This window comes from Trichomycterus rosablanca, chromosome 2, assembly GCF_030014385.1.
Source record: "Trichomycterus rosablanca isolate fTriRos1 chromosome 2, fTriRos1.hap1, whole genome shotgun sequence".
NCBI classification, from domain to species: Eukaryota; Metazoa; Chordata; class Actinopteri; order Siluriformes; family Trichomycteridae; genus Trichomycterus; species Trichomycterus rosablanca.
Window position 1 is genome coordinate 9968917 of NC_085989.1, and position 23974 is coordinate 9992890.

The window sequence follows — 23974 nt, forward strand, 5'->3', positions numbered from 1 at the left end:
GTTTTATCTGCTCAACTTCATTTCATTTATTAATAAACATCCATTCCTGCATTTCAGATCTTTACCACATTCCAAAAAAAGTTGGGACAGGGCAATTTAGGGCTAGTCATGATGTGAAAACATTGTACCTCAAAGAAAGACTGGATCATTAAACGATTCAAGGAATCAGGAGGAATTTCAGTGCGTAAAGGCCAAGGGTGCAAGCTTAAGCTGAACACCTGTGATCGTTGATCCCTCAGACGGCACTGCATCAAGAACCACCACTCAACAATAGCTGATATAACCACATGGGTGAGGGATTACTTTGGCAAACCTTTATCAAGCACTACAATACAGAGTTACATGCACAAATACCACTTAATACTTCACTGTGCAAAAGTATTGTGGTCAGATAAATCAGCATTCCAAGTTTTTTTTGGAAAAAATAGACGCCGTGTCTTTCGACCAAAGACGAAAAGGACCATCCAGACTGTTATCAGCAACAAGTCCAAAAGCCAGGGTCTGTCATGGTATGGGGCTGTGTCAGTGCCCTTGGCAAAGGTTATTTACACTTCTGTGATGGCAGCATTAATGCAGAAACGTACATTGAGATCTTAGAGCAACATGTGCTGCCTTCAAGACGTCATCTTTTCCAGGGACGTCCATGCATATTTCAACAAGATGATGCAAAACCACATGCTGCACACATTACAAAGGCATCGCTGAGGAAGAAGAGGGTATGGGTATTAGACTGGCCTGCCTGCAGTCCTGACCTGTCCCCAATAGAGATTGTGTGGAGATTTGGAAAACAATTTGGAAACGAAAAATGTGACAATGACGACCCCGTACTGTTGCACATTTTAAGACGTGTTTGCAGAAAGAATGAGACAAAATAAAAGCTGAATTACTAAATCACTTGGTCTCCTCGGTGCCAAAACGTCTTTTAAGTGTGGTGAAAAGGAATGGCAACATTACAAAGTAGTGAATGCTTTACTGTCCTAACTTTTTTTGGAATGTGTTCCAGGCCTGAAATGCAGGAATGGATGTTTATTAATAAATGAAATTAAATATCTCAGGTTCATCCTGTCTGCAATCAAATAAATCCATACTGTCCAAACTTTTTCTGATTTGTGGTTGTAAAATAGATCCTAAAGATGAGCAATAATTACTAATTATTTAACATAGATATAGATAATTATCCAGGACTGTTTTATAGATTATTTTAGTCATTTTGTTTAGGTTTAAGGAGTCAATCAATAATTGATAGTAATTATTATATAATTTACTCACACTCAAAGGCAGTGTCTCAACATTGTGTATGCTTGGATATATAAAAGAAAAGAAAAATTCTCAGAAAGCTTAGCAGCTGTTGAAGTTCCAGTTCACAGAGCTGTGAAAGATACCTCAGGGATTACTGATAGAGGTAGAAAAGGGTGGAGATCAATGACACATATTAGGCTGAGGGGACTGTGTGCAACCAAATGATTTAAAACTGCCAGAGGAGGAGCATCAGGGAAGACCTCTGGAGATAAACAGGCCACTTTACTCGAAGCAATAAGCTCTTACTGTGCACAACCCCCATTCATCCAGTTTCTTCAGTTAACAGTAGATTCAGTATTACTCACCTCCCTTCTGCTTTATACATTCAGGTGTTCCCGGCGCAAGGAACGAGGTTTTCTACGACTGCTGTAAGGAGCCATACCCAGACGTGACGTTCGTGGTGACCATCCGCAGACGGACGCTATATTATGCCCTGAACTTGCTTATTCCCTGTGTGCTGCTGTCATCCATGACCCTGCTCATCTTTGTCTTGCCTGCTGAATCTGGAGAGAAGATCTCACTGGGTAATGAGACTGAGTAAGAAAGAAGACGGGGGTGATTTTTAATTTTAACCATGATTTATTGCACAGTGTGTATTGTGCTGTCTGGTTAATACGGCAGGTATTAGTACTAAGAGGATTGAGTGAAATACTAATTAGCAATTATAGCCTAATATTGAACAAACATTAGTTGTCTAAATGTATTCAGTAGGGTATTATAACAAAACCTAATCTTATTACCTTCCTTTGAAAATCACCCTTAGTCCACAATTAATTAGTTAATAAAATGGTCTGAGAAAAGTAGCTAGCAGCAAGGCTGTAATGCTATGCTAACTCTGATGACCACGCTTCACAACTGTGGTCCAATGGGGTACTTTTGTGATGTGGAAATACAAAAAAAATTAACAGTAAGTGAAAAATAAATGGGGTGTAAATGCATATTAATAAGAATTTGTAAGGTCCAAATCCATTATGATTTGGCACAGGTGAGCCAAAACATTAAGAACACCCACCTAATGTGTCGATATTTATGTATTTATTTATTAGGGTTTTAACATCATGTTTTACACACTTTGGTTACATTCATGACAGGACAGGTAGTTACTGGTTACACAAGATTCTTCAGTTCACAAGTTTAATGTCAAACACAGTCAGGAAACCCACACAGACACAACATCCAAACTCCACACAGAAAGGACCCAGACCTCCCTACCTGGGGATCGAACCCAGGACCTTCTTGCTGTGAGGTGACAGTTCTACGGACAGGCTGTGACACATATGTGACACAATGCATTAAAAATAAAAAAGTTGGCCGCTCAGGTGGCGCAGCGGTAAAGTACCCTAGCACACCAGAGCTGGGGTTTCGAATACATCGTGTCGAATCTCGGCTCTGCCTTCCGACTGGGCTGGGTGGCAGCATGAAAAACGATTGGCTGTTGTTCAGGGTTAGGGGGTAAAAAGTCGGATCATAGGTCCTCATAACTGGTGCGACTGCGGCCCCGGCTGGCTGACTGGTGGCGCCTGCACAGGGCTGAAGAATAATGCTGATGGGGGTGTGGCCCTCCGTACACAGTGCCCGTCGGTGTATGCACTCGACTTGTGCAGGTGAAAAATGCAGTCTGTACTGACTGTACGTGCCGGAGGGGGCGTATGTCAGTTGAGAGGCGTCCTCAATCAGCGGTGAGGGGTATATTAATAAATACAAAAATTTAAAAAGTTAATATATTGATGAAGGAAAGAGTAAATAAAAAGAAAAATGAAGAACACATTTTATATCTAAAAAATAGTACCAGAAATTAGAACTGACTTAAATCCATTTGCTACAGTAATTTTATGTTTCACATTAAACATAATTAAATGGAACTATAAGACCTATAAATATGACCCCACTGGCATGCTTGATTTAGCCTCACCCAATGTCTGTATGAATTATTAAAATTCTGTCAGATTTCAGTGTCCATATCCAATTTGACCATAAGTATTAGCAATAACCTGTCTTCAATTAAAAGTGCATTCATAATTGATGATCAAATATAAGCAGCTTAGCAACTGTACACCGATCAGCCATAACATTAAAACCACCTCCTTGTTTCTACACTCTCTGTCCATTTTATGAGCTTCACTTATCATACAGAAGCACGTTGTAGTTCTACAATTACTGACTGTAGTCTATCTGTTTCTCTGCATGCTTTGTTAGCCCCCTTTCATGCTGTTCTTCAATGGTCAGGACTCTCCCAGGACCACCACAGAGCAGGTATTATTTGGGTGGTGGATCATTCTCAGCGCTGCAGTGACACTGACATGGTGGTGGTGTGTTAGTGTGTGTTGTGCTGGTATGAGTGGATAAGACACAGCAATGCTTATGGAGTTTTTAAACACCTCACTGTCACTGCTGGACTGAGAATAGTCCAGCAACCAAAAATATCCAGCCAACAGCGCCCACTGTGACCACCGATGAAAGTCTAGAAGATGGCCAACTCAAACAGCAGCAATAGATGAGCGATCGTCTCTGACTTTACATCTACAAGGTGGACCAAAGAGGTAGGAGTGTCTAATAGAGTGGACAGTGAGTGGACACTGTATTTAAAAACTCAAGCAGTGCTGCTGTGTCTGATCCACTCATACCAGTACAACACACACTAACACACCACCACCATGTCAGTGTCACTGCAGTGCTGAGAATGATCCACCACCTAAATAATACCTGCTCTGTGGTGGACCTGTGGGGGTCCTGACCATTGAAGTACAGAGAAAAGCAGGCTAAAAAAGTATGAAGAGAAACAGATGGACTACAGTCAGTAATTTAGAACTACAAAGTGCTTCTATATGGTAAGTGGAGCTGATAATATGGACAGTGAGTGTAGAAACAAGGAGGTGGTTATTTTGTTAAATTATTCATTACTAATAGTTTGGTTTAAATTACTATCACCATTGCAGGTCCTGATAGATTTCTTGTAATTATGTTCCGTCTGTATTATTAAGACCTGCTTGTACTTGTGTTATAACTTAGCTACACCCTTGTAAAACATTTCGTTCACTATTGAATTACAGTGAATGAATAATAAATTCAAAACCGACGCTGTTCCAATTAAACACCCGAGTCCACAGAGCAAGCCAACACTATACAGGCTATAAAAGCAATCAAGCGCACAACTTAATAGATTCTAGTACATACAAGAGAGTGAACATTAGGCTAAATAGACTGTTGTTAGATTTAAAGTCGGTTACAGTAACAGCAAAACTATTACCTTCACCGGCCATTCAAAAGTGTTAAAATCTAAAAAGCATCTTATAGCTATGAGTATAACGTATTAGGGCTTGGACAAGACAAAGAGCTCATTGATAACAAAAGACAAAACAAGGTTATACACAAAACAGGTTAGAACAAGACAAGACACACATAGAAACTAAGCTTAATGCTAAGCTAACCTCTAACACTAATCTAGAAAAAAAAAAAAATATATATACAGTGGGGTCAAAAAGTATTTAGTCAGCCACTGATTGTGCAGGTTCTCCTACTTAGAAAGATGAGAGAGGTCTGTAATTTTCATCATAGGTACACTTCAACTATGAGAGACAAAATGAGGGGAAAAAAATCCAGGAAATCACATTGTATGATTTTCGAAGAATTTATTTGTAAATTATGGTGGAAAATAAGTATTTGGTCACCCACAAACAAGCAAGATTTCTGGCTCTCACAGACCTGTAACTTCTTCTTTAAGAAGCTCTTCTGTCCTCCACTCGTTACCTGTATTAATGGCACCTGTTTGACCTCGTTATCTGTATAAAAGACACCTGTCCACAGCCTCAAACAGTCAGACTCCAAACTCAACCATGGCCAAGACCAAAGAGCTGTCGAAGGACACCAGGAAGAAAACTGTAGACCTGCACCAGGCTGGGAAGAGTGAATCTACCATAGGCAAGCAGGTTGGTGTGAATAAATCAACTGTGGGAACAATTGTAAGAAAATGGAAGACATACAAGACCATTGATAATCTCCCCTGGGGTCAAGATCTTATCCCGTGGGGTCAAAATGATCATGAGAACGGTGAGCAAAAATCCCAGAACTACACGGATGGACCTGATGAATGACCTGCAGAGAGCTGGGACCAAAGTAACAAAGGCTACCATCAGTATACACACTACGCCGAGAGGGACTCAAATCCTGCAGTGCCAGGCGTGTCCCCCTGTCCAGGCCCGTCTGATGTTTGCCAGAGAGCATATGGATGATCCAGAAGAGGATTGGGAGAATATCATGTGGTCAGATGAAACCAAAATGGAACTTTTTGGTAAAAACTCAACTCGTCGTGTTTGGAGGAAGAAGAAAAACCCAAGAACACCATACCTACTGTGAAGCATGGGGGTGGAAACATCATGCTTTGGGGCTGTTTTTCTGCAAAGGGGACAGGACGACTGATCCGTGTTAAGGGAAGAATGAACGGGGCCATGTATCGTGAGATTTTAAGCCAAAACCTCCTTCCATCAGTGAGAGCATTGAAGATGGAACGTGGCTGGGTCTTCCAGCATGACAATGATCCTAAACACACCGCTCAGGCAACGAAGGAGTGGCTCCGTAAAAAGCATTTCAAGGTCCTGGAGTGGCCTAGCCAGTCTCCAGACCTCAACCCCATAGAAAATTTGTGGAGTCCGTGTTGCCCAGCGACAGCCCCAAAACATCACTGCTCTAGAGGAGATCTGCATGGAGGAATGGGCCAAAATACCAGCTACAGTGTGTGCAAACCTGTTGAAGACTTACAGGAAACGTTTGACCTCTGTCATTGCCAACAAAGGTTATGTTACAAAGTATTGAGTTGAACTTTTGTTATTGACCAAATACTTATTTTCCACCATAATTTACAAATAAATTCTTTAAAAATCCTACAATGTGATTTCCTGGATTTTTTTCCCCTCATTTTGTCTCTCATAGTTGAAGTGAACCTATGATGAAAATTACAGACCTCTCTCATCTTTCTAAGTAGGAGAACCTGCACAATCAGTGGCTGACTAAATACTTTTTGGCCCCACTGTATATACAGTATATATATCAGTTTCATTCCATATATATCAGTTTCATTCCATATATATTGGTTTTTATTCCATACAGTGTATCACAAAAGTGAGTACACCCCTCACATTTCTGCAGATATTTAAGTATATCTTTTCATGGGACAACCCTGACAAAATGACACTTTGACACAATGAAAAGTAGTCTGTGTGCAGCTTATATAACAGTGTAAATTTATTCTTCCCTCAAAATAACTCAATATACAGCCATTAATGTCTAAACCACCGGCAACAAAAGTGAGTACACCCCTAAGAGACTACACCCCTAAATGTCCAAATTGAGCACTGCTTGTCATTTTTCCTCCAAAATGTCATGTGATTTGTTAGTGTTACTAGGTCTCAGGTGTGCATAGGGAGCAGTTGTGTTCAATTTAGTAGTACAGCTCTCACACTCTCTCATACTGGTCACTAAAAGTTCCAACATGGCACCTCATGGCAAAGAACTCTCTGAGGATCTTAAAAGACGAATTGTTGCGCTACATGAAGATGGCCAAGGCTACAAGAAGATTGCCAACACCCTGAAACTGAGCTGCAGCACAGTGGCCAAGATCATCCAGCGTTTTAAAAGAGCAGGGTCCACTCAGAACAGACCTCGCGTTGGTCGTCCAAAGAAGCTGAGTGCACGTGCTCAGCGTCACATCCAACTGCTGTCTTTGAAAGATAGGCGCAGGAGTGCTGTCAGCATTGCTGCAGAGATTGAAAAGGTGGGGGGTCAGCCTGTCAGTGCTCAGACCATACGCCGCACACTACATCAAATTGGTCTGCATGGCTGTCACCCCAGAAGGAAGCCTCTTCTGAAGTCTCTACACAAGAAAGCCCACAAACAGTTTGCTGAAGACATGTCAACAAAGGACATGGATTACTGGAACCATGTCCTATGGTCTGATGAGACCAAGATTAATTTGTTTGGTTCAGATGGTCTCAAGCATGTGTGGCGGCAATCAGGTGAGGAGTACAAAGATAAGTGTGTCATGCCTACAGTCAAGCATGGTGGTGGGAATGCCATGGTCTGGGGCTGCATGAGTGCAGCAGGTGTTGGGGAGTTACATTTCATTGAGGGACACATGAACTCCAATATGTACTGTGAAATACTGAAGCAGAGCATGATCCCCTCCCTCCGGAAACTGGGTCGCAGGGCAGTGTTCCAGCATGATAATGACCCCAAACACACCTCTAAGACGACCACTGCTTTATTGAAGAGGCTGAGGGTAAAGGTGATGGACTGGCCAAGCATGTCTCCAGACCTAAACCCAATAGAACATCTTTGGGGCATCCTCAAGCGGAAGGTGGAGGAGCGCAAAGTCTCGAATATCCGCCAGCTCCGTGATGTCGTCATGGAGGAGTGGAAAAGCATTCCAGTGGCAACCTGTGAAGCTCTGGTAAACTCCATGCCCAGGAGAGTTAAGGCAGTTCTGTGAAATAATGGTGGCCACACAAAATATTGACACTTCAGGAACTTTCACTAAGGGGTGTACTCACTTTTGTTGCTGGTGGTTTAGACATTAATGGCTGTATATTGAGTTATTTTGAGGGAAGAATAAATTTACACTGTTATATAAGCTGCACACAGACTACTTTTCATTGTGTCAAAGTGTCATTTTGTCAGTGTTGTCCCATGAAAAGATATACTTAAATATCTGCAGAAATGTGAGGGGTGTACTCACTTTTGTGATACACTGTATATATCAATTTCAGTCCATGTATATCGGTTTTCATTTCATATGTATCAGTTTCATTCCATATATATTGGTTTTCATTCCATATATATCAGTTTCATTATATATATATATATATATACAGTGTATCACAAAAGTGAGTACACCCCTCACATTTCTGCAAATATTTCATTATATCTTTTCATGGGACAACACTATAGACATGAAACTTGGATATAACTTAGAGTAGTCAGTGTACAGCTTGTATAGCAGTGTAGATTTACTGTCTTCTAAAAATAACTCAACACACAGCCATTAATGTCTAAATAGCTGGCAACATAAGTGAGTACACCCCACAGTGAACATGTCCAAATTGTGCCCAAATGTGTCGTTGTCCCTCCCTGGTGTCATGTGTCAAGGTCCCAGGTGTAAATGGGGAGCAGGGCTGTTAAATTTGGTGTTTTGGGTACAATTCTCTCATACTGGCCACTGGATATTCAACATGGCACCTCATGGCAAAGAACTCTCTGAGGATGTGAGAAATAGAATTGTTGCTCTCCACAAAGATGGCCTGGGCAATAAGAAGATTGCTAACACCCTGAAACTGAGCTACAGCATGGTGGCCAAGGTCATACAGCGGTTTTCCAGGACAGGTTCCACTCGGAACAGGCTTCGCCAGGGTCGACCAAAGAAGTTGAGTCCACGTGTTCGGCGTCATATCCAGAGGTTGGCTTTAAAAAATAGACACATGAGTGCTGCCAGCATTGCTGCAGAGGTTGAAGATGTGGGAGGTCAGCCTGTCAGTGCTCAGACCATACGCCGCACACTGCATCAACTCGATCTGCATGGTCGTCATCCCAGAAGGAAGCTGACGCACAAGAAAGCCCGCAAACAGTTTGCTGAAGACAAGCAGTCCAAGAACATGGATTACTGGAATGCCCTGTGGTCTGACGAGACCAAGATAAACTTGTTTGGCTCAGATGGTGTCCAGCATGTGTGGCGGCGCCCTGGTGAGAAGTACCAAGACAACTGTATCTTGCCTACAGTCAAGCATGGTGGTGGTAGCATCATGGTCTTGGGCTGCATGAGTGTTGCTGGCACTGGGGAGCTGCAGTTCATTGAGGGAAACATGAATTCCAACATGTACTGTGACATTCTGAAACAGAGCATGATCCCCTTCCTTTCGAAAACTGGGCCTCATGGCAGTTTTCCAACAGGATAACGACCCCAAACACAACCTCCAAGATGACAACTGCCTTGCTGAGGAAGCTGAAGGTAAAGGTGATGGACTAAACCCAATTGAGCACCTGTGGCGCATCCTCAAGTGGAAGGTGGAGGAGTTCAAGGTGTCTAACATCCACCAGCTCCGTGATGTCATCATGGAGGAGTGGAAGAGGATTCCAGTAGCAACCTGTGCAGCTCTGGTGAATTCCATGCCCAGGAGGGTTAAGGCAGTGCTGGATAATAATGGTGGTCACACAAAATATTGACACTTTGGGCACAATTTGGACATGTTCACTGTGGGGTGTACTCACTTATGTTGCCAGCCATTTAGACATTAATGGCTGTGTGTTGAGTTATTTTCAGAAGACAGTAAATCTACACTGCTATACAAGTTGTACACTGACTACTCTAACTTATATCCAAGTTTTATTTCTATAGTGTTGTCCCATGAAAAGATATAATAAAATATTTGCAGAAATGTGAGGGGTGTACTCACTTTTGTGATACACTGTATATATATATATATACAGTGTATCACAAAAGTGAGTACACCCCTCACATTTCTGCAGATATTTAAGTATATCTTTTCATGGGACAACCTTGACAAAATGACACCTTGACACAATGAAAAGTAGTCTGTGTGCAGCTTACATAACAGTGTAAATTTATTCTTCCCTCAAAATAACTCAATATACAGCCATTAATGTGTAAACCACCGGCAACAAAAGTGAGTACACCCCTTAGTGAAAGTTCCTGAAGTGTCAATATTTTGTGTGGCCACCATTATTTCTTAGAACTGCCTTAACTCTCCTGGGCATGGAGTTTACCAGAGCTTCACAGGTTGCCACTGGAATGCTTTTCCACTCCTCCATGACGACATCACGGAGCTGGCGGACATTCAAGACTTTGCGCTCCTCCACCTTCCGCTTGAGGATGCCCCAAAGATGTTCTATTGGGTTTAGGTCTGGAGACATGCTTGGCCAGTCCATCACCTTTACCCTCAGCCTCTTCAATAAAGCAGTGGTTGTCTTAGAAGTGTGTTTGGGGTCATTATCATGCTGGAACACTGCCCTGCGACCCAGTTTCAGGAGGGAGGGGATCATGCTCTGCTTCAGTATTTCACAGTACATATTGGAGTTCGTGTGTCCCTCAATGAAATGTAACTCCCCAACACCTGCTGCACTCATGCAGCCCCAGACCATGGCATTCCCACCACCATGCTTGACTGTAGGCATGACACACTTATCTTTGTACTCCTCACCTGATTGCCGCCACACATGCTTGAGACCATCTGAACCAAACAAATTAATCTTGGTCTCATCAGACCATAGGACATGGTTCCAGTAATCCATGTCCTTTGTTGACATGTCTTCAGCAAACTGTTTGTGGGCTTTCTTGTGTAGAGACTTCAGAAGAGGCTTCCTTCTGGGGTGACAGCCATGCAGACCAATTTGATGTAGTGTGCGGCGTATGGTCTGAGCACTGACAGGCTGACCCCCCACCTTTTCAATCTCTGCAGCAATGCTGACAGCACTCCTGCGCCTATCTTTCAAAGACAGCAGTTGGATGTGACGCTGAGCACGTGCACTCAGCTTCTTTGGACGACAAACGCGAGGTCTGTTCTGAGTGGACCCTGCTCTTTTAAAACGCTGGATGATCTTGGCCACTGTGCTGCAGCTCAGTTTCAGGGTGTTGGCATCTTCTTGTAGCCTTGGCCATCTTCATGTAGCCTAACAATTCGTCTTTTAAGATCCTCAGAGAGTTCTTTGCCATGAGGTGCCATGTTGGAACTTTCAGTGACCAGTATGAGAGAGTGTGAGAGCTGTACTACTAAATTGAACACACCTGCTCCCTATGCACACCTGAGACCTAGTAACACTAACAAATCACATGACATTTTGGAGGGAAAATGACAAGCAGTGCTCAATTTGGACATTTAGGGGTGTAGTCTCTTAGGGGTGTACTCACTTTTGTTGCCGATGGTTTAGACATTAATGGCTGTATATTGAGTTATTTTGAGGGAAGAATAAATTTACACTGTTATATAAGCTGCACACAGACTACTTTTCATTGTGTCAAAGTGTCATTTTGTCAGTGTTGTCCCATGAAAAGATATACTTAAATATCTGCAGAAATGTGAGGGGTGTACTCACTTTTGTGATACACTGTATATATATATATATATATATATATATATATTCATATATAAATATCGGTTTACATTCCAAATATATTTGTTTTTACTCTATATATATATTGGTTTCATTCTATATAGATCAGTTTCAATTCCATATATATCGGTTTTCAATCCATATATATCTGTTTCATTTCATATATATCAGTTTCATTCCATATATATATCAGTTTCATTCCATATATAAGAGTTTTCATTCCATATATATCGGTCCTCATTCCATATATATCGGTTTCATTCCATATTTATAGGTTTTCATTTCATATATATCGGTCCTCATTCCATATATACAGTGTATCACAAAAGTAAGTACACCCCTCACATTTCTGCAAATATTTCATTATATCTTTTCATGGGACAACACTATAGACATGAAACTTGGATATAACTTAGAGTAGTCAGTGTACAGCTTGTATAGCAGTGTAGATTTACTGTCTTCTGAAAATAACTCAACACACAGCCATTAATGTCTAAATGGCTGGCAACATAAGTGAGTACACCCCACAGTGAACATGTCCAAATTGTGCCCAAAGTGTCAATATTTTGTGTGACCACCATTATTATCCAGCACTGCCTTAACCCTCCTGGGCATGGAATTCACCAGAGCTGCACAGGTTGCTACTGGAATCCTCTTCCACTCCTCCATGATGACATCACGGAGCTGGTGGATGTTAGAAACCTTGAACTCCTCCACCTTCCACTGGAGGATGCGCCACAGGTGCTCAATTGGGTTTAGTCCATCACCTTTACCTTCAGCTTCCTCAGCAAGGCAGTTGTCATCTTGGAGGTTGTGTTTGGGGTCGTTATCCTGTTGGAAAGGGAGGGGATCATGCTCTGTTTCAGAATGTCACAGTACATGTTGGAATTCATGTTTCCCTCAATGAAATGCAGCTCCCCAGTGCCAGCAACACTCATGCAGCCCAAGACCATGATGCTACCACCACCATGCTTGACTGTAGGCAAGATACAGTTGTCTTGGTACTTCTCACCAGGGCGCCGCCACACATGCTGGACACCATCTGAGCCAAACGAGTTTATCTTGGTCTCGTCAGACCACAGGGCATTCCAGTAATCCATGTTCTTGGACTGCTTGTCTTCAGCAAACTGTTTGCGGGCTTTCTTGTGCGTCAGCTTCCTTCTGGGATGACGACCATGCAGACCGAGTTGATGCAGTGTGCGGCGTATGGTCTGAGCACTGACAGGCTGACCTCCCACGTCTTCAACCTCTGCAGCAATGCTGGCAGCACTCATGTGTCTATTTTTTAAAGCCAACCTCTGGATATGACGCCGAACACGTGGACTCAACTTCTTTGGTGGACCCTGGCGAAGCCTGTTCCGAGTGGAACCTGTCCTGGAAAACCGCTGTATGACCTTGGCCACCATGCTGTAGCTCAGTTTCAGGGTGTTAGCAATCTTCTTATAGCCCAGGCCATCTTTGTGGAGAGCAACAATTCTATTTCTCACATCCTCAGAGAGTTCTTTGCCATGAGGTGCCATGTTGAATATCCAGTGGCCAGTATGAGAGAATTGTACCCAAAACACCAAATTTAACAGCCCTGCTCCCCATTTACACCTGGGACCTTGACACATGACACCAGGGAGGGACGACGACACATTTGGGCACAATTTGGACATGTTCACTGTGGGGTGTACTCACTTATGTTGCAGCTATTTAGACATTAATGGCTGTGTGTTGAGTTATTTTTAGAAGACAGTAAATCTACACTGCTATACAAGCTGTACACTGACTACTCTAAGTTATATCCAAGTTTCATGTCTATAGTGTTGTCCCATGAAAAGATATAATGAAATATTTGCAGAAATGTGAGGGGTGTACTCACTTTTGTGATACACTGTATATATATATATATATCAGTTTTCATTTCATATATAACAGTTTCATTCATTTCATACCCTTTTTAACCATATGCCTTTTAATTCAACCAATGTACTGAAGTGAAATATGCTCAGATTGGACATAGGGAGCAGTAGCAATAAAGAAGAACAATATATAATCAGTACACAAGAGAAAATAAATTAGAAGAAAAATGAGATCAATTTATGAATAAGATTTTTATCTGTGGAATGATTTTTCTTCGTGAAGCCACCTCCAAGACAGGTACTTTGCTCTTAACCCATATAAGTAATAATTCTTTTGATATAATAAAAGAAAATCAATAGATAAGAGGGGTAAGAGATACCGAGGGAACTCACATATAATAGAACTAAGCCATAGAGTCTGACATTATATGAAGTCAGCACTGTATAAAAAGTCTATAAATTTGTAGATGTCACACTTCAACCCTGACCGCACTTCAAAAATGACCGCACATGCACACATTGCATAATCATTCATACGCATTACTTTTACATGGGTAAAAGGCATTAATAATTCTCACAGACTGGAACTGTACAGTTATTGATAGGCTTTATTCATTATTAGCAGTTTCTTTAAAGCAAACCATTCATCTTATTTTATTGAGCAATGGTGAGCACTGGTGCTTGTGACAGGTGTTTTATTGGGCATCTGTTATGCCAGTAGTGCAATTCTGAGATTTGAACTTAAGGTATTGTCACAGGGGAGAGAAGAAAATTAATGAAGATTCAGTGAGAAATGGAGATTTGTGAAAGGATACATAGGAGGGACATAAACATAAGTAAAGATAAGAACACAGGAGTAAATGAGAAAGACAAATTGCCTAATCTAACTACCAACAATCCAGTAATGTTTGAATAAAACAGGACCTTTATGCTTAAAAAAAATAAAATAAATAAAAATAAATAAAAGTAATAAAAATTGAAAAATAAAAATAAATAAAAAATACATTCATTAAAAATACTAATATTAGAGAAACAAAGAAAAAAATATGTAATGATTTAACATTTATTTAATATATAATAATTTTATATTATTATAATATAATAATATATATAAAAAATATATATATAATTTTCAATAATTAACTAATTTAATAAGTTCAAACTATATTTGTAATTTAAACACCTTCTAGCCACAGTTCCCTTTCACTGCTATTTTATAATAATTTATAATGATTTTTAGGCGGTGTTACCTTAGCAGTTAAGGTACTGGACTATTAATTGAAAGGTCTCTGGTGCAAGCCCCACTACTGCTAAGTCGCCACTGTTGGGTGCCTGAGCAAATTGCATTGTGTTCAGTAAAAGTACGTAAATATATAATAAATATAGTCAGAGGTGCCCAAACCTGTTTTTTTTACTGACTGTAAATTAAAAAAAATAAAAATTAAATAAAAATAAAAAAATAAAAAAATAACATAAATAATAATAATAATAAAATAATAATAATAATAAAGAAAAAAAAAAAGGGGGAAAAAACATATGTGGATTGAAAATTGGGATTACAAATGTTTAACATAAGAAAAAATAAGCTAGTAACATAGCTAGTAACAAGAGCTAAACACAGGAGCTAGTAACATAACTAGTAACAAGAGCTAAACACAAGAGCTAAACACAAGAGCTAGTAACATAGCTTGTAACAAGAACTAAACACGAGGGCTAGTAACATAGCTAAAACAAGAACTAAACATGAGGGCTAGTAACATAGCTAAAACAAGAGACCATACCAAGCCCCAAACAAAGCACACAAATCTAACAAAAGTCCAATAGTTCCCAATAGTTCTCTTAAAGAGAGGGCAGCTGGGACCAATTAGTTCAAATGAACCAATCCTGTGCTGGGGCGTGGCAGGAGACAGTGTGCTCATGGAGAGGGGGGCGTGGCACCTCAGGAGCACACACAGAGGCTCAAAGTGTGACAGATGCCCCCCCCAAAGGCACTACTCCAGGAGTGCCTTTATGAAAAAAAAAAAAAAAAAACACACACAAGGAGGTCCTGGGCCCTGCGGGGCAAATTTGAAGTCATTTAGAAAGTTCTGAGGCAGGCATGACAAAAGTGCTGGAACGCCGGCCGCAGACGAAAAACCAGAAGCACCAACGGGGGGCGCCGATGAGAGACCAAAAGCGCCATCGGGGGGCGCCGACTTGAGACCAAAAGCACCATCGGGGGGCGCCGACTTGAGACCAAAAGCGCCATCGGGGGGCGCCGACTTGAGATCAAAAGCGCCATCGGGGGGCGCCGACTTGAGACCAAAAGCGCCATCGGGGGGCGCCGACTTGAGACCAAAAGCGCCATCGGGCGGTGGTGACTTGAGAACTAAAGCGCCATCGGGGGCGCCGACTTGAGACCAAAAGCGCCATCGGGCGGTGGTGACTTGAGAACTAAAGCGCCATCGGGGGGCGCCGACTTGAGACCAAAAACCAGCTGCGTGGAGCCTGGCGAAGAGGCTTCGGGAGTCAGCTGCGTGGAGCCTGGCGAAGAGGCTTCGGGAGTCAGCTGCGTGGAGCCTTGAGAAGAGGCGTCCGGAGTCAGCTGCGAGGACCCTGGCGAAAAGGCGTCCGGAGTCAGCTGTGAGGACCCTGGGAAAGAGGCGTCCGGAGTCAGCTGCGAGGACCCTTGAGAAGAGGCGTCCGGAGTCAGCTGCGAGGATCCTGGCGAAAAGGCGTCCGGAGTCAGCTGCGAGCACCCTTAAGAAGAGTTGTCCGGAGTCAGCTGCGAGGACCCTTTGAGAAGAGGCGTCCGGAGTCAGCTGCGAAGACCCTTGAGAAGAGGCGTCCGGAGTCAGCTGCGTGGAGCCTGGCGAAGAGGCTTCGGGAGTCAGCTGCGTGGACCCTTGAGAAGAGGCGTCCGGAGTCAGCTGCGAGGACCCTTGAGAAGAGGCGTCCGGAGTCAGCTGCGAGGACCCTTAAGAAGAGGCATCCGAAATAAGCTGCGAAAACACTGGAGAAACATCATTAAACAGCTGCAAAAACCCTTGAGAAACTCCTCGAGTCAGCTGCGAGGACCCTGGAGAGGCGTCCGGAATCAGCTGCAAAAACCCTTGAGAAACGTCCTGAAACAGCTGCTTGGATCCTGGAGAGGCGTCTGAAGTCAGCTGTGAAAATCCTTGAGAAACTCCTTGAAACAACCGTGAGGACCCTGGAGAGGCACCCGAAGTGAACTGCGAAAATCCTTGAAAAACTCCTTGAAACAGCTGTGAGGACCCTGGAGAGGCGTCCGAAGTCAACTGCGAAAACACTGGAGAAACATCACTCAGCTGCAAGGACCCTGGAGAGGCGTCCGAAGTCAACTGCGAAATCACTGGAGAAACATCACTCGGCTGCAAGGACCCTGGAGAGGCGTCCGAAGTCAAATGCGAAAACACTGGAAAAACATCACTCAGCTGCAAGGACCCTGGAGAGGCGTCCGAAGTCAGCTGCGAAAACCCTTGAGAAACTCCTTGAGTCAGCTGCTCAGAACCTGAAGATTCGTATTGAATCAGCTGTTTGGAACCAGGTGGCAGCAGCAGCAGAGCTGAAGGAGAATTGTCTGTAGTAGACTGTGGCTTGAACTCTGCAGACTGGAACATAAAGCTTGGAACTTTAACAGGAAACAAAACTGGAGAGGACTTGGAACTGTTCGACTCTGCCTAGGGGGCAGGAGGGCCCGAAAGCACAGACAGACCATCTCTGAAACACTGACCCGCCGACTGACATCCATGGCCGACAGAGACCGACGAACGCGGAACCGGACCAGACAAACTAGAACTCATAGAACCTGACTTATAGACAGGACGGACTTGGACAGACGGACAAGACATGACCGGCTGACTGACCTGAACCTGAACTGAACTTGACACTGGCGAACATGAAGCTACCCGAACTGGCGGGATACAGTCAGAAACTTTCCTAGACAAAGACTCAGACTGACTACGAGTCAAGGAAACAGACGGAACCGGCAAACAAACAAAAGGACCCCTGGAGCCCTTGGGGTCACTACGAGAAGCAGGACTAAACACACGATCCTGACCTAACAAAGATCTGGGACGGTCACGAGCATTTTAAGCGGGCACTGGCACCCGGACCACATCAGCAGTGGGCACTGGGGGAAATTCCACCTCCCCAGTGGGCACTGGATGCCGAGTATAAGCTGCAGTGGGCGCTTTGCTGCGTGTAGCGTCTTCAACGGGTATAGGAGGTTGAGTGAACTTCTCTATACCAACCACATAAGGGTTTCTACCTGTAAATTTGGCTCTCATGAGGCCCTCAAACACCTTAACTGAATTCAGCTCAGCTCCCATCTCAGACCAGAGCTGCCTAGCCCATTCTCGTGCAGCACCCTTCAGCCGAGACATCATGAACAACACCTTCTGTGTTTCAGTAGGCTGAGGGTCGAGAAGGTTTTGCAGGTAGAGCTGACTCTGAAGAAAGAAGCCCTCAACACAATGGTTGCTTCCATCATAGGGAGGTGGCCTATAGAGAAAAAAGGTCTGAGGGAACCCCATGGAGTCAAACTCAGGGAACTTGGAACCAACAAACATCTCGCTGCGTCCTGATTGGGGAACTATTATGTCACGTGGGGGCTAACGGCCTAGACACGGAGGGGCGGACACATACGCAGAGATGTAAAATTGTACTATTTTTTTGTAATTTTTTTACCTTCTAGCCACAGTTTCCTTTCACTGCTATTTTATTATAATTTTTGGCAGTGTTAGCTTAGCAGTTAAAGAACTGGACTATTGGAAGGTCTCTGGTTCAAGCCCAACTATTGTCAAGTTGCCCCTGTTCGGGCCCTGAGCAACCGTTGATTGTTTGCATTGTACTTAGTAAAATAATCAGTCATCTTGATTCTTTCAGTTAGAATTCTTTCAGGCATGTAAAACCTTTAATTGTTTATCATGTGTTCAGCTGATGCATTTTTAAATAATTAACGTATTTAATAATTTAATAGTAATGTTTAATAATTAATTGGGTGTTGTGTCTAAAAGTTCTGGGACTGAAAATACAAGCTTTTTATTTCTGGCTCAGGTTTAAACATGAACTTGGCAGAGCAAATCAACCCAGATGAAATGAAAGCTTTGAAAAAGGTTTTTCAATTACGTAGACACATGATTTGCCTGTGGTTGGTTTTGAAGCTGGTTATCTTCAAAGCTACTTTTTAATTTGACGATGACATTTGCTAATGCTTCATCTTCATCCTCACACTAATTTGAATATCACGGTTAAGTCCATTCCTGAATATGACACACAATGCAGGTTCATTCCAACCACTGCCAGCAGATAGAATGCAAAATATAAGAAAATAATCAGACAGACAACAACTACCCATCTAAATGCCACATACAAAACAGAGATTCCTGAAATCATGCTAATGAGTAGTGTTGTTTTGCTAGCTCAGCAAAAAAAGTTTTCCTCTCTCAGATATAGGATTTGTGATTACGCAAGTAGCCTGTTTACTACCAGCAATATTTATTTTTAACCTGAACAGAATCTAAGGGTTGAAATGGAACAGTTTCATGTGCGTTAGTTCATTTTTTACTTTTTTATTTATTTAGTTGCTTTAGCAGATTTTGTAACACATTGTATTCTCTCTTTCTACAGGTATCACTGTTTTGCTCTCGCTAACAGTCTTCATGTTATTGGTGGCTGAAATTATGCCCGCCACATCAGACTCCATTCCACTTATAGGTAAGTTGTGTATGACAGCAATCATCGATACCCTGTTGTATTCATGTTACTTGATACTAGACCACCTGGTATGTGAAAGAATTGTAATGTGTATATATACTGTATATATATATATATATATATATATATATATATATATATATATATATATATATATATATATATACAGTGTATCACAAAAGTGAGTACACCCCTCACATTTCTGCAAATATTTCATTATATCTTTTCATGGGACAACACTATAGACATGAAACTTGGATATAACTTAGAGTAGTCAGTGTACAACTTGTATAGCAGTGTAGATTTACTGTCTTCTGAAAATAACTCAACACACAGCCATTAATGTCTAAATGGCTGGCAACATAAGTGAGTACACCCCACAGTGAACATGTCCAAATTGTGCCCAAAGTGTCAATATTTTGTGTGACCACCATTATTATCCAGCACTGCCTTAACCCTCCTGGGCATGGAATTCAGCAGAGCTGCACAGGTTGCTACTGGAATCCTTTTCCACTCCTCCATGATGACATCACGGAGCTGGTGGATGTTAGACACCTTGAACTCCTCCACCTTCCACTTGAGGATGCGCCACAGGTGCTCAATTGGGTTTAGTCCATCACCTTTACCTTCAGCTTCCTCAGCAAAGCAGTTGTCATCTTGGAGGTTGTGTTTGGGGTCGTTATCCTGTTGGAAAACTGCCATGAGGCCCAGTTTTGGAAGGGAGGGGATCATGCTCTGCTTCAGGATGTCACAGTACATGTTGGAATTCATGTTTCCCTCAATGAACTGCAGCTCCCCAGTGCCAGCAACACTCATGCAGCCCAAGACCATGATGCTACCACCACCATGCTTGACTGTAGGCAAGATACAGTTGTCTTGGTACTTCTCACCAGGGCACCGCCACACATGCTGGACACCATCTGAGCCAAACAAGTTTATCTTGGTCTCGTCAGACCACAGGACATTCCAGTAATCCATGTTCTTGGACTGCTTGTCTTCAGCAAACTGTTTGCGGGCTTTCTTGTGCGTCAGCTTCCTTCTGGGATGACGACCATGCAGACCGAGTTGATGCAGTGTGCGGCGTATGGTCTGAGCACTGACAGGCTGACCTCTCACGTCTTCAACCTCTGCAGCAATGCTGGCAGCACTCATGTGTCTATTTTTTAAAGCCAACCTCTGGATATGACGCCGAACACGTGGACTCAACTTCTTTGGTCGACCCTGCCGAAGCCTGTTCCGAGTGGAACCTGTCCTGGAAAACCGCTGTATGACCTTGGCCACCATGCTGTAGCTCAGTTTCAGGGTGTTAGCAATCTTCTTATAGCCCAGGCCATCTTTGTGGAGAGCAACAATTCTATTTCTCACATCCTCAGAGCATTCTTTGCCATGAGGTGCCATGTTGAATATCCAGTGGCCAGTATGAGAGAATTGTACCCAAAACACCAAATTTAACAGCCCTGCTCCCCATTTACACCTGGGACCTTGACACATGACACCAGGGAGGGACAACGACACATTTGGGCAGAATTTGGACATGTTCACTGTGGGGTGTACTCACGTATGTTGCCAGCTATTTAGACATTAATGGCTGTGTGTTGAGTTATTTTCAGAAGACAGTAAATCTACACTGCTATACAAGCTGTACACTGACTACTCTAAGTTATATCCAAGTTTCATGTCTATAGTGTTGTCCCATGAAAAGATATAATGAAATATTTGCAGAAATGTGAGGGGTGTACTCACTTTTGTGATACACTGCATATATATACAGTGTATCACAAAAGTGAGTACACCCCTCACATTTCTGCAAATATTTTATTATATCTTTTCATGGGACAACACTATAGAAATAAAACTTGGATATAACTTAGAGTAGTCAGTGTACAACTTGTATAGCAGTGTAGATTTACTGTCTTCTGAAAATAACTCAACACACAGCCATTAATGTCTAAATGGCTGGCAACATAAGTGAGTACACCCCACAGTGAACGTGTCCAAATTGTGCCCAAAGTGTCAATATTTTGTGTGACCACCATTATTATCCAGCACTGCCTTAACCCTCCTGGGCATGGAATTCACCAGAGCTGCACAGGTTGCTACTGGAATCCTCTTCCACTCCTCCATGATGACATCACGGAGCTGGTGGATGTTAGACACCTTGAACTCCTCCACCTTCCACTTGAGGATGCGCCACAGGTGCTCAATTGGGTTTAGTCCATCACCTTTACCTTCAGCTTCCTCAGCAAGGCAGTTGTCATCTTGGAGGTTGTGTTTGGGGTCGTTATCCTGTTGGAAAACTGCCATGAGGCCCAGTTTTCGAAGGGAGGGGATCATGCTCTGTTTCAGAATGTCACAGTACATGTTGGAATTCATGTTTCCCTCAATGAACTGCAGCTCCCCAGTGCCAGCAACACTCATGCAGCCCAAGACCATGATGCTACCACCACCATGCTTGACTGTAGGCAAGATACAGTTGTCTTGGTACTTCTCACCAGGGCGCCGCCACACATGCTGGACACCATCTGAGCCAAACAAGTTTATCTTGGTCTCGTCAGACCACAGGGCATTCCAGTAATCCATGTTCTTGGACTGCTTGTCTTCAGCAAACTGTTTGCGGGCTTTCTTGTGCGTCAGCTTCCTTCTGGGATGACGACCATGCAGACCGAGTTGATGCAGTGTGCGGCGTATGGTCTGAGCACTGACAGGCTGACCTCCCACGTCTTCAACCTCTGCAGCAATGCTGGCAGCACTCATGTGTCTATTTTTTAAAGCCAACCTCTGGATATGACGCCGAACACGTGGACTCAACTTCTTTGGTCGACCCTGGCGAAGCCTGATCCGAGTGGAACCTGTCCTGGAAAACCGCTGTATGACCTTGGCCACCATGCTGTAGCTCAGTTTCAGGGTGTTAGCAATCTTCTTATAGCCCAGGCCATCTTTGTGGAGAGCAACAATTCTATTTCTCACATCCTCAGAGAGTTCTTTGCCATGAGGTGCCATGTTGAATATCCAGTGGCCAGTATGAGAGAATTGTACCCAAAACACCAAATTTAACAGCCCTGCTCCCCATTTACACCTGGGACCTTGACACATGACACCAGGGAGGGACAACGACACATTTGGGCACAATTTGGACATGTTCACTGTGGGGTGTACTCACTTATGTTGCCAGCTATTTAGACATTAATGGCTGTGTGTTGAGTTATTTTCAGAAGACAGTAAATCTACACTGCTATACAAGCTGTACACTGACTACTCTAAGTTATATCCAAGTTTCATGTCTATAGTGTTGTCCCATGAAAAGATATAATGAAATATTTGCAGAAATGTGAGGGGTGTACTCACTTTTGTGATACACTGTATATATATATATATATATATATATATATATATATATAATGTATATAATTTACTTACGTGTGTATATATAATTAAATTATATAGATATATATATTTATTATATATATATCTATATATTTTTTTGCTCATCTATATATTCGTGTGTAGCATTTCAATATTGAATATATATAGATACATACAGTGTATCACAAAAGTGAGTACACCCCTCACATTTCTGCAGATATTTAAGTATATCTTTTCATGGGACAACACTGACAAAATGACACTTTGACACAATGAAAAGTAGTCTGTGTGCAGCTTATATAACAGTGTAAATTTATTCTTCCCTCAAAATAACTCAATATACAGCCATTAATTTCTAAACCACTGTATGGTCTGAGCACTGACAGGCTGACCTCTCACGTCTTCAACCTCTGTAGCAATGCTGGCAGCACTCATGTGTCTATTTTTTAAAGCCAACCTCTGGATATGACGCCGAACACATGGACTCAACTTCTTTGGTCGACCCTGGCGAAGCCTGTTCCGAGTGGAACCTGTCCTGGAAAACCGCTGTATGACCTTGGCCACCATGCTGTAGCTCAGTTTCAGGGTGTTAGCAATCTTCTTATAGCCCAGGCCATCTTTGTGGAGAGCAACAATTCTATTTCTCACATCCTCAGAGAGTTCTTTGCCATGAGGTGCCATGTTGAATATCCAGTGGCCAGTATGAGAGAATTGTACCCAAAACACCAAATTTAACAGCCCTGCTCCCCATTTACACCTGGGACCTTGACACATGACACCAGGGAGGGACAAGACACATTTGGGCACAATTTGGACATGTTCACTGTGGGGTGTACTCACTTATGTTGCCAGCTATTTAGACATTAATGGCTGTGTGTTGAGTTATTTTCAGAAGACAGTAAATCTACACTGCTATACAAGCTGTACACTGACTACTCTAAGTTATATCCAAGTTTCATGTCTATAGTGTTGTCCCATGAAAAGATATAATGAAATATTTGCAGAAATGTGAGGGGTGTACTCACTTTTGTGATACACTGTATATATACAGTATATATATATATATATATATATATATATATAGTATATATATATACTGTACATATATATATACAGGTCCTTCTCAAAAAATTAGCATATTGTGATAAAGTTCATTATTTTCCATAATGTAATGATAAAAATTAAACTTTCATATATTTTAGATTCATTGCACACCAACTGAAATATTTCAGGTCTTTTATTGTTTTAATACTGATGATTTTGGCATACAGCTCATGAAAACCCAAAATTCCTATCTCAAAAAATTAGCATATCATGAAAAGGTTCTCTAAACGAGCTATTAACCTAATCATCTGAATCAACGAATTAACTCTAAACACCTGCAAAAGATTCCTGAGGCTTTTAAAAACTCCCAGCCTGGTTCATTACTCAAAACTGCAATCATGGGTAAGACTGCCGACCTGACTGCTGTCCAGAAGGCCATCATTGACACCCTCAAGCAAGAGGGTAAGACACAGAAAGAAATTTCTGAACGAATAGGCTGTTCCCAGAGTGCTGTATCAAGGCACCTCAGTGGGAAGTCTGTGGGAAGGAAAAAGTGTGGCAGAAAACGCTGCACAACGAGAAGAGGTGACCGG

At 42.4% G+C, this 23974-nt stretch overlaps 1 protein-coding gene across 1 annotated transcript in view; it reads left to right on the top strand.

Annotated features, from left to right (window-relative positions):
• chrna11 (cholinergic receptor, nicotinic, alpha 11) overlaps positions 1 to 23974 on the top strand; it is a 109531-nt gene that overhangs the window by 60903 nt on the left and 24654 nt on the right. Inside the window, exons 7-8 of the mRNA XM_062985549.1 lie at positions 1629 to 1823; positions 18888 to 18974. Of these exons, the coding sequence (XP_062841619.1) occupies positions 1629 to 1823; positions 18888 to 18974 (282 nt within the window). The remainder of the gene's footprint in view (positions 1 to 1628; positions 1824 to 18887; positions 18975 to 23974) is intronic.